Raw genomic sequence first — 12452 nt, 5'->3', positions numbered from 1 at the left:
CTTAAACCGAGCACAGAAGTACGACACAGGTCAACCATCATATTTCATGAAACTGACAAGTTGCTAAATAACTTTTACATGATGGCAATAATAGTGAATAAACTGAGATCAAGGTGAACACAAACATAAAACAAGCATTTTTTATTGTAGTAATCAAACACATCAAAGGAAAACCTTTACATTTCCTCTACCCTGCTGCAATGAAAACATAAAAGCACCTTCAAATATTTTACATGCTTTTTCTCTCAAGTTTATATCACACACACTGAAAAATGAAAAAAAAAAAGGATCTTCACTCACACAGTTGTCATAAAATAACACATTGAAAATCCTGTGAAATCAAGATACTCCTTTTCTTTGATAACATACAAACAACAGCCTATTTAAAGATTCTTAAGATACTTTGGGTAAAACATAAAGACCTGCATTTGACACTTTTGAGCCAAAAATAAAAGATGTTAAGCCAGAAAAGCTGATAAAGCTGTGTGCGCATGGCATCACCATACAGAGAGCAGCTCCAGAAATATAAGTGCCGGTTGTTGACTTCATTCATTCAGACATTAAACAACTTACAAAAAACTGCCAGGTTACATAACAGTTACAATGTTGAAACAATGAATCAACATCACATCATTAAATGAAATATGAGTGATCTGGATTTTAAGCCAGCTTGAACTGATGCACTTTGGTGAGCGGAGAGCAATTTGGTCTAAAATCTCAAATCTGTGCTCCACTTAATTTTGATTTGAAATCGCAAATATAATTTCAATTCAAAACTGTGTGACACAAAGTTGAATTACCACTTCATTATACTTATCTTTAAATCACACAAGAATAAATACTCAAAAAAGGGCTTTAAAAAAATTAGCAAAGTATGTCTAGAATAGCTTTACTGGTCTTGTTTTTGTGGAGTCTGCCTGGCCAAAGCAGCACCACCCTGAAATCTGATTATTTTTCGTTTTCTGCTGTTTTTAAGATTTTAAAAACTCTGAGGGATGCATATGTTTCTTTTGGGAATGGTCTTGGTGAACGACTATTTCCCCTTGTTTTGACTTAATCGGCTTTTAAAATGTCTTTAACTTATTAAGAAAATGTTTACAATTGGATCTGAAATTTCTTCTTTACTTGTGGGTCAGTTCAAAACCCAAATATGTTCAGTTTACTTGTACTTTAGTCAAATGATGCAAGATCTGCCAACGACTGAGAGGCTGAGAGAAAGAAAACTGTTTGGCGTTTTAGCCTAAAAATGATTTAATTGATGAGTCATCTTACTATGTTGTTTGCTAATCGTCTTGTGATTGAGTAACTGATTAATCATCATTTATCACCCCTTCACCTATTTTCATTTGATTAAACACACTATGTGGATTGATGTAGGATTATTAGTTGAATTATACGGTAAAGCTGTGAGGAGAGAAATACTAGTTAAAGAAACATCAATTTTTACACATGCAATGGTACAGTAGAGTATTAGGGCCCCTGAAGAATCATTGGCCCTACTACTCGTCTTCTGTACAGCGGAGATGAAACAGGACAGAAAATTAAACAAAGATGGTCAATAAAAAAAAGGAAGATACTAATCAATGTTGAACTTGAAAATGTCATCCTTTGTCACATGATGTACTGTATTCGGTTTCAAGAGGAGAAAAAAGTAGTTCCTGAAACCTGCTCAAAAGGAGATTTGTTTCTTCTTGTTTTTTTATGTCATCTCAATCGCACTCTCTTGCAGAGGTGAGTCAGTCGGGGGTTCGTTCCTCTTCCCCTTCACCTCCTTCTTTTTCCTAGAGGAGTACAAGACATGTTGGAACAGTTGCAAAAGCTCAGGTATAAGAGATAATCATGCTTTTCAGTAGTTGAAAAAGAAAAAAAGACTAACAAAAACGGGCTTACTTTGACTTTACTGTCAGGACGGTCACCGTGATAATGATGGAAGCAATAATGACAGCAAGCAGAACTCCGCAGATGATTGCTGTTGGTGAAACCAGCGGTGAAACATACAAGAGTGGATACATGGGCTTTCAAATACTCAGAAACTTGTAAAGACAGTTGCATTCAGTTAGAATATCATGTTTAACCAATCAAACTGAACACGTCTGCAAAAGGACACGTTTGGTTATGTTTAGAATAAGAGTCAAGTCTGAAATTAAACAAGACATATTAGGATTTATTTTTATTTTTTTACCCACAAAAACACATTTTCCTTAGATTTTAATGAGATATCTGCAACATACTTTGGCCAAAATACAAAGTCAGAATTTAAAAGCTTGTTGTTTAACCCCTTCTTTCCTACTTTGGTCACAACAGCCGACAGCCTTCCTTTAGTATTTGTGTTATTCTCTTCTGAATGATAGAAAACGCAACAAAATATGACACTTGGTGAAGTTAAGAAGAAGAGGAGGAGGCCAGTTAATAAGACCCTGGTCTGGGGTTTTTCGTGTCATGCTACCCTTAAATGAATGGCTCTACCAATGACATACGTCAAACGTAAGCGGCCCAAATGAAGTAACGGGGCGGTGCTGTGATCGAGTTTTTGAGACAATGATATCTGCAAACACCCAAGTTAATGCTCTAAAGCAAAATTAAATAAAATGAAATCATGATATGCTGTCAAATAGTTTTTTACATTTTCACTCTACTCACCAATAGGAGTGTCAGAATCATCTTCTTCATCTTCTTCACCGTCATCTAGATATGATAGCAGTGAATTTTAGTTTTGTGCATGAAAAAATAAATCAATATAACATATAATGACTTGTGAAACTATCAGTAACTGTAGGTTTGTTCACCATGAATGCCGGCACAGGTGGCATTGCAGCTTTCAAAGTCAAAGAATCTGTTGCCATTTCCGATGCATCCGGTCCAAAGGAATTTTTTGCACTTGTCATGAATCGAGTCGTAGTAGTACCTCAGGAAGCTACCGGAGCATTCACCAACTGTCTTTTTGAAGTGGCAGGCTCTTGTTGCTGTCAAGAGAAAACACAGTCAGCATCATCAGCACCTTTCAGGATTCACAGCAGTAGCTGCTCTTGTGTATAAAATGAGAACCTTATCCAAAGGAATGTTGATTATGTGCGTCTGACACAGAGTTTCTGATGATTGATGCGTGACTCAGTTCACTTGTTTTCAAAAGTGCTGCTCTTTGACCACTTGGTGGCGTATTGCTATTATCAAAAACTGACAAGTGTCTGTCCAATATATGAAGGACACAAGTAAAAACAAAGATATAGGAAAATTAATTAAATTTGGGCAACTGAGAAATCCTCTAGGTGAAATGCTGTTTTATCCTGTAGACTCTCAATACATTAATTACATGTTTAGCACACCAAGTATATTTATGTATATATTTATTAATAGCCTTCTTCTTTTCTTTTTTTTTTTTAAATCACAAAGATTGTTGTCTGAAGTCAATGAGGTCTTCCTCTCCTATCTCTTTGGCTCAGTTTCCCTCAAGGAGGCGTTTATGACTGTGTCTTCTTTTCATCGGCTTCACGGCCATAAAACACTCATCGACAATTCACGCTCCAAAGTCCACCAACAGCCTGAATGAAGGTGGGGTGTTTTATTTTCAACCACTGTGAATATACAACATCCTCTTACTATCTGTGGGGTACAGATTTTCCCAATTGGGGGAGCAGTTCCTCAGGCACTCTCTCTCTGTGATGAAACGGTTAGCATTTCCTCCTTCACCAGTATAAAAGAAAGGGTTGCATCGGTCCCTGCCAGCGTCATAGTACACAGAAAAGATGAAGAGCGTGCCCGTTCCCATATCAGGCTTTTCTTGACAGAATGCTGTTGGATGATAGAAATAAATGGTTAGTTACATCTTGTGAGCAACAACGACCCCCCAAACAAAAAAAAAAAACCCAAAGCTGATGGCTCATTGCACTATAACTTTGGTAGTTGACCAACACACAGTTACAACATGACACGCGTTTCAGCCGAAATCATCAGCAGACATATATAACTAATGTTTAACTAACCTCAACACCAGAGGCCCACTCCCTTTTTTTATTACAGCAATAAAAAGTGTCATTTAGTGTTCAGTTTTGCTGTCCTCCATAGATTTCACAAAAAGGAAGTAGTTTCAAACAGTTCTCTTCTCCAAAGTATAGGCCTAATTCATTGTGACAGGGCACTAACTGATTAACCATTAAATAATACAAATCCACTGGATGATATCACATTTGCACTGAAAATATATGCCCCCCCCCCCCCACTTATTTTGTGGCTGGGTAGATAAAACTGCTGGCTAGCTTCAGCTCACAATAGTCAGACTCAGACAGAAATGATCTCAGAGTTTAAAAGCTTTGAATTAAAGTGGAGGGAATTGTCCAATCAGCCCAACACAAGTAGACGTGTGTAAATAACATTTCCAGGAGGGTAATTCAACAGAAAGTACCATCATTTTGCCTGCAAGTCAGAACTTGACTATTAAGTCATGTCCAGTAAGACTTGATAAACTGATCAAAGTGTTTTTATCCCATAAAATGGCCTGCCTTTTTGGTTTTTTTCCCATCTGAATGCTTGATAAGATGAAAATATCATACTCATGTCGGTTTCTATAACTTAAGTTGCCACATTTCACCAAGTCTGGGTTGAAAAAGTTGCACTGTAACATTAAAATGACTGGAGGTAAAGCTTTATCTCACGAGTCAAATGATCATTCTGGAAAATCCATTAAAAAAAAGTATCAATACACAAGTTTTCTTATCTTTGCACAAGAGACAGGCCCATGCGCTGGTAACCCGCCCAACGTTAGGAGTAGAAATTAAGTTTAGCAATAGGCTTTTGATTGTGGTTTTAAATGTAACTTTCTGAATAATAATAATAATAATAATTTATGCATACCTGGAGTATTTGAATGACTGATGTGGAAAAGCGACAAAGCAATTCCTAAAAGCAGTAGGTTCTTCATCTTGCTGCTTGTCTTTGTGTGGCTGATCACGGACTAAGAGAGGGCTATAAACTACAGTGGGAGTGGATGTTCAGAATTGACCTTCGGACCAACGTTTCCCTAATGATGACGGGTTCAATCGAAACAGAAGTTAATGGCACCCGGTACACAGTTTTTCCTTCTTCCATGTTTATTTTTGACGGAGAGTAGAGTCAGATATACCAGGATACACACAGACCTAAATATGGAATAAACATATTTCTGTGTCATATTAGATTAGACCAGGGGGCGTGTGTGTTTGTGTACGTGTGAGAACAAGTGAGAGAGAGAGCAAAAAAGAGCAATTTTGGATGTATGAGTGTCAGAAAATGGAGGCGGCGATTAAAGTAATGTATGTACGATTTTTTTTGTACACCCAAAAAAGGACTGCAAGAGTGAGAGAGAGAGCAGGAAGCAGCAGCAGCGCCGCACAGCCCCACTTCTAGGAACCTGCACCAAAGCAAAGAGCCACACCGGAATAAACAGTCATGCTTGCAACTCCGCAAGCAAGAAGTGGAGCTGGTAGAAGAGCTTTGCGTCGCTGCAGCTCCCTCTGAACGCCTCTATCCTCTGTGTAAATTTACTCCAATAAATGAACAAAGCACAACAGTAATTACTCAGTACGTTTACATGCAGCAAAGAAATCGGATTTCTGATCGTATCAGACAAAGACATCCAGAAGACCCAATCACTTGTCTGAGTATACATGCTGTTCAGAGAATCGGATAAATGGCCAGAGCATGGCTGACTTTGTGACGTATGTGGCGCTGTAACCATTGTAACCATTTGTAACCATTTCAACAAAGAGCCACTTCCGGTTGACGGTTGTTTTGTTTGGCGCCAATGTACGCCTTCCATATATTTTTCCACTTTATTTTGATCTGCTCCGGTGTCCTAATGAAGTCCGCTTCTGCCATCTCTTTCGCGATCTTCTTAAAGGTGTTTAAACAACTATTTAACACGCGCCGTCTCCTTTCACTTCCGGGTGAATGCTGTTGAGGAATTTATCAAACCAGTTCAGAAGTCCGCTTTGTGGTTTTATGAGGTTTTATTTAAGCCGGCGGTGAGCACGTCTACACAGACCAGGGGTCTGGTTGAAGTGCTGACCTCGAGTGATGTTGTAACCAGATTTTTATACAAGAAGTTTAACAACAAAATGCAGGAATACACGAATCAGGCGAGAGACAAAAAGTAATTTACAGTCGGATGTGAATCGGGCCAAATGTCATTATCAGACATTTGGCATGACTGTCACAGACCTCCAAATCACCCCATAGGGTGCTCTCGTGATCTTAGTCTGTTTGAACCAACTTCCGAGGTGTCGGGATCTGCACGGGGGGTAGGAAGCTGAAGCTACCCCAAAAGGTGTTGAGTCCAGTTCAAAGCCCTGCAGGGGGCCACGTGCAACAATGCTTCATCAATGCCAAAGAGGAAATTCTCGAGCATGCGCAGACTGCAATATCCGATGTCTTCGTATACATGGCGTTAAAATTCCGACCTGTGAACGAATTATCTAGGTGTTGCTATCCGATCATTAAATGTCCGATATAGGTCCGAAATAGGTCAGAAGTAGATCGGATTGAGGTCTTTACATGCAGTTTAAAAGTCCGAACGATGTCTTATACGATCAGAAATCCGATTGAACTGCTGCATGTAAACGTACTGACTGTATTTTGTTAGTTTTATTTTAATTGTATTTATTTATTTTATTTTGTTTTATTTCTATATACTTAAAAAGGAACTGCCTCTTGTTAGTGCGAGAACACTGTGGGAGTTGCTAAGGAGCTGCTGTCAAGCCGGAAGCTGATAAAATATAGGTTTAAATAGGTGTGCCCCCCTGGAAAAATGCAATGCTCCCCCCCCATTTGTTTCTGCAGCCGGTCTGAAGGCACTGGTGTGGAAATACATATGATGCGCAGGTGCGACTAGCACAGGTCCCGGCGTTCTGCCGATCCTTGCTTCCTGCCGAGAAATTTTACTTTGTGGTTCAGCTCATGCGCACAGTCGATTTTCAAAGTTTGATTGCCACGCCCATCATTGCTTGCACGATGTAAAATGGATAATATGGGATGTTGAGTATTTGATCCTTCAAATTACACGACCCATGAAATGAATTTCATTACACTCTGTGAACATCATACGATAAAGAGAAAAAAACAAACAATTCTATCGCTTTATTTGATATTTATTCAGTCATTCGACTTTATTTAACCAGGCATGTCATTAAGAACACATTCTTATTTACAATGATGGCCTGGCAAGCGACAAGGACCACTTGGGGGGAAAAGAAGTGGGCTAGGGAGTAAAACACAGTAAAGTTGTAGCTCTACAAAGGTAGAAAACCATTAGGTAGCATTTTTTGGCAAAGCAGCAGAAATTGGCAGAACACCGGAATGCACATAAAACAACGCTCAAAACAGCACAGCGTGCCACTTACAATGCAGCAGGACTTATTTAGGCCATACTGCAGCGACAGTATCAGTCTTTGTGTCAGTGATTAATAAAGTGGCGTTTTGAGCAAAGGCGACTTCTGTGTCCAGCGGAGAAATGAACAAAACACACACACTTTGTTAAATTGAATGAAAATTCAAGGGACACCACGGCTCCTTTACACACACACTGCGCTGTGAGGTTTTGGGAGCTGCTACTAAATAATACCTGATGCGGCCCAGCCTCACCCAGGTACTGCCTCCAGCGGCCCCCAGGAAACTTGAGTTTAAGACCTCTGGATTAGACACTATGGCACAATCACTTGAGTATTGAAACTTCTGCTGAATTTTGGTACATTTTTTTGTGTTGATTGTTTAGCAGGCTTAGGGACATAAAGATGTGTCTTATAAATGCTGAAGGGCTATAATTTATATATAGTGAGATATAATGCAGACCTACTTGGGTGGAAGTTTTTTTATTTTAAATTTTTTTAGAATTTATACAGGCACCCAAGTCTGATGGGCTGTGCATCTGTGGAATGCTGTTTCATTCAAAATTAAATAAATAAATACTTAAATTACTAAATATTAAATGAAATAAATAAATATGACAAGAAATACGTGATTTTTAAATTAATAAATATTAAATAAAATAAATGACAATTAACCCCTCCTTGAACCGGCACCTTACTGTGGTGGAGGGGTTTGTGTTGCCCGAGTGATCCTAGGAGCTATGTTGTCTGGGGCATGACGCCCCTGGTAGGGTCTCCCATGGCAAACAGGTCCTAGGTGACGGGCCAAGCTAAGAGCGGTTCACAAGCTAATCATGGTGAAGAAAAAACCAAGGACCGTTACGTCGCCCGGATCGGCGTCACCGGGGCCCCTCCCTGGAGCCAGGCCTGGGGCTCGAAGGCGAGCGCCTGTTGGCCGGGTCTTTGCCCATGGGACCCGACCGGGCTCAGCCCAAAATGGCAACGTGGGCCCGCCTTCCCGTAGGCCCACCACCCGCAGGAAGGACCATGACATGCCGGTGCCATGTGGAATGGGGAGCAGTCGTGGCGGGGTGCCTCGACGACCCAATCCCTGTACCAAAACCCTCGCAGTGGGGACATGGAATGTCACCTCGCTGGGGGGGAAGGAGCCGGAGCTTGTGCGTGAGGTTGAGAGATACCGACTAGAGATAATCGGGCTCACCTCCACACATAGCTTGGGCTCTGGAACCCAGCTCCTTGAAAGGGGCTGGACCCTCCACTACTCTGGAGTTGCCCAGGGTGAGAGGCGGCGAGCTGGTGTGGGCTTGTTTATAGCCCCCCAGCTCAGTCGCTATGTGTTGGAGTTCACCCCGGTGAACGAGAGGGTCGCTTCCCTGCGCCTTCGGGTCGGGAAAAGGTCTCCCACTGTTGTTTGTGCCTATGGGCCGAACGACAGTGCGGAGTACCCGGCCTTCTTGGAGTCCCTGGGAGGAGAACTTGATGGTGCTCCAACTGGGGACTCCATTGTTCTACTGGGGGACTTCAACGCTCACGTGGGCAATGACAGTGATACCTGGCGAGGCGTGACTGGGAGGAACGGCTTCCCCGATCTGAACCCGGACAGTGCTTTGTGGTTGGACTTCTGTGCTAGTCACAGTTTGTCCATAACGAACACCATGTTCAAACATAAGGGTGTCCATCAGTGCACGTGGCACCAGGACACCCTAGGCCGGAGGTCAATGATCGACTTTGTTGTCGTTTCAACTGACCTTCGGCCGTATGTCTTGGACACTCGGGTGAAGAGGGAGGCTGAGCTGTCAACTGATCACCACCTGGTGGTGAGTTGGATGCGCTGGCGGAGGAGGAGGTTGGACAGACCGGGCAGACCCAAACGGATTGTGAGGGTCTGTTGGGAACGTCTGGCTGAGCCCTCTGTCAGGGACATCTTCAACTCCCACCTCAGAGAGAGCTTCTCTTGGATCCCGGGGGAGACGGGGACATTAAGTCCGAGTGGACCATGTTCTCTGCCTCCATTGTCGACGCGGCGGCTCGAAGTTGTGGACTCAAGGCCTCGGAGCCTGTCGTGGCGGCAATCCTAGAACCCGGTGGTGGACACCGGAAGTAAAGGATGCCGTCAGACTGAAGAAGGAGTCCTACCGGGCCTGTGGGACTCCTGACGCAGTAGATAGGTACCGGCAGGCCAAGCAAGCCGCAGCTCGGGCAGTCCTGGAGGCAAAAACTCGGGTCTGGGAGGAATTCGGTGAGGCCATGGAAGAAGACTTTCGGTCGGCCTCGAGGAAATTCTGGCGGACCGTTCGGCGCCTCAGAAGGGGGAAGCAGTACTCTGCCGGCAGCATTTATGGTGCTGGTGGGGAGCTGTTGACCTCGACTGGGGACATTGTCGGACGGTGGAAGGAATACTTCGAGGATCTCCTCAATCCGACTGACATGCCTTCCATTGAGGAAGCAGAGAGTGAGGACTCGGAGATTTGCTCATCCATCACCCAAACCAAGGTCACTGAGGTAGTTCGTAAGCTCCTCATTGGCAGGGCACCTGGGGTGGATGAGATCCGCCCTGAGTACCTCAAGTCTCTGGATGTCGGAGGGCTGTCTTGGTTGACAGGCCTCTGCGACATCACATGGAGGAAGGGGACAGTACCGCTGGAGTGGCAAACCGGGGTGGTGGTCCCTCTCTTTAAAAAGGGGGACCGGAGAGTGTGTTCCAACTATAGGGGGATCACACTTCTCAGCCTCCCCGGGAAAGTCTACGCCAGGGTACTGGAGAGGAGAATACGGCAGATAGTTGAACCTCGGATTCAGAGCAATACGGTTTTCGTCCTGGTCGTGGAACACTGGACCAGCTCTACACCCTCCGCAGGGTGCTTGAGGGTTCATGGGAATTTGCCCAACCAGTCTACATGTGCTTTGTGGATCTGGAGAAGACATTTGACCGTGTCCCTCGTGCCATTCTGTGGGGGGCGCTCAGTGAGTATGGCTCCGGCAGGGCTGCCCTTTGTCACCGGTCCTGTTCATAATTTTTATGGACAGGATTTCTAGGCGTAGCCAGGGGCCGGAGGGGATCCGGTTTGGAAACCTCAGGATTTCATCTCCGCTTTTTGCAGATGATGTTGTCCTGTTGGCTTCATCAGAGTTTCCTCTGCAGGGTGGCTGGACGCTCCCTTAGAGATACGGTGAGGAGTTCGGTCACCCGGGAGGAGCTCGGAGTCGAGCCGCTGCTCCTTCACATTGAGAGGAGTCAGCTGAGGTGGCTTGGGCATCTGTACCGGATCCTCCTGGACACCTCCCTAGGGAGATGTTCCAGGCATGTCCCTCCGGGAGGAGACCCTGGGGAAGACCCAGGACACGCTGGAGAGACTATGTCTCTCGGCTGGCCTGGGAACGCCTCGGACACCCCCCGGAAGAGCTGGAGGAAGTGTGGCCAGGTGGAACCTTTCCATTGGCCAGGTGTTTTGAGGCAGGGCATAAATACCTGTGACACCGGGCGTGGTCGAGGAAACAAACATTTCCACCTTGTGGCGTTGGGTGCAGCAGTGTTGTCACTGTTGTCGGCCGTCCAGTTTCACTGACGGTAGTTGCTGTTATGCCTGAGCCGGTGTTGAGCAGGTACTACTTTTTAATGTGACGATTTTTGTTTTGTTTTATTGTTTGTTCCAGTGTGGTATTTGTGACACCAATTCAGAGCTGATGCTTCTATATGTCTTGGGTTAAACAGTAAGAAGCCAAACTGAGGTCCTGTTGCCCAGTGTGAAGTGTGTCTGTAAAGTAGTACACCGTACTGAGGTGAGTGTGCACCAGGCCAGTGGTGTATTTATGTATATGCATCTCTGGCAAACTGTATATATTTAAGTGGGTCTTTGTGTCTGCAGGAGTCGTGGAGCAAGTAGCCTGCTCCAGTCCACTGTGTCTATTCAGACCGAGCTTGAGCACCTTTTGAGATCACTGATTTCTGTATACTGAAGCTAGTGAGTCTGGGAACCTCAAAGCACTATTGCACTTTGGAGATCTGGTCATTAGTGGTATCTAAATACCTAGTTTGTCTCCTTTCATTTTGTTGTGTAGCAGAATGTTTTTCTTTTTTTGTATTCCCTGAAATCCTTTTTTTCTGTCTTGATTCTGACTATAATAAAATAATTATTTTGATATTTACCTCAGCTGACTGACTGCTTCTTACTGTTGGTGATCTTGTCACGAGGTTACAGTTTGGCGTTGTCGGCAGGATCTATCTAATACAGTATAGCAGTCAGTGTTAAGGAGACAAGCTTGGTATTGCGTAGTGCTTGGGGTGAGGGTGTAGTTGAGGTGCAAGTGGACTGGAGCAGTGCTGGAGTTGGAGCCATCACAGCAGGAGAAGCAAGGCCAGCCACCACAGAAGTCTCCAGCTACATTTTAAAATGTTTTAATGTTGTAATAAGTATCTGTTTGCTTGAGTAACCATGGCTGATGAGTTACAACAGAAGGTAAATGCCCTTAAAGCCAGAGCACAGCTGGATAAGGACACCATTGCTAAGCTGAAGGATGCTAATGACACCCTAAGAGAAGAGTTAACGGCTAAAGAGGATGCTCTTAGAGGGCAGGTAGCAGGGAGTGAGGGAGTATCCTTGAGTCGCCCAGAGCGTATTGTATATCTGCCCAAAGAAAAGAAATGTACCATTTTCACTGGTGGTACAAGTTCTGCATTTTATGACTGGTTAGATGAGTTGAATGCCACTCTGAGTTATCGCCACTTTACTCGTGTTGAAAAGGCAGCCTTTATTTATGAACAACTGGGTGGGGAGGCCAGGCGGGAGTTGAAGTACCGACCTCAAGCAGTAAGGTCGGATCCTGACCTGGTGTTGGAGATCCTGAGGGAGATGTATGGGCAGCCCCCGTCGCTCACTAAATTACAAAAACAATTCTTTGAAAGAAGGCAAAAGCAGGGTGAGTCGGTGCGCGAATATTCTCATGCGCTGATGGCCATTATGGAAGAAATCACCCATTGTGATGCTAGTGAGGCATGGGCGGGGGGGTTTGCTCTGCGTGATCAATTTGCTGAGAATGTGTGCGATATTGGCCTCCGCAGGGAGCTTAAAAAAATGATTAGGCAACAGCCTACCTTAT

The 12452-nt window shown here is 43.9% G+C and overlaps 1 protein-coding gene across 1 annotated transcript; it reads right to left on the bottom strand.

Moving 5' to 3' along the window:
- Window positions 1-126: 126 nt before the first annotated feature.
- si:dkeyp-73b11.8 (BPTI/Kunitz domain-containing protein) lies at window positions 127-4988 on the bottom strand. Its single transcript, XM_061721802.1, has 6 exons — window positions 4849-4988; window positions 3598-3789; window positions 2787-2963; window positions 2641-2685; window positions 1891-1969; window positions 127-1781 (listed from the first exon to the last, which is right to left on the bottom strand). Exons 1-6 carry the CDS (start codon window positions 4913-4915, stop codon window positions 1700-1702), a joined length of 642 nt encoding a protein of 213 aa, XP_061577786.1. The 5' UTR covers window positions 4916-4988; the 3' UTR covers window positions 127-1699.
- Window positions 4989-12452: the final 7464 nt, after the last annotated feature.

Source organism: Cololabis saira, chromosome 5, assembly GCF_033807715.1.
Source record: "Cololabis saira isolate AMF1-May2022 chromosome 5, fColSai1.1, whole genome shotgun sequence".
NCBI lineage: Eukaryota > Metazoa > Chordata > Actinopteri > Beloniformes > Belonidae > Cololabis > Cololabis saira.
This window is presented reverse-complemented; position numbering and strand designations above follow the sequence as displayed.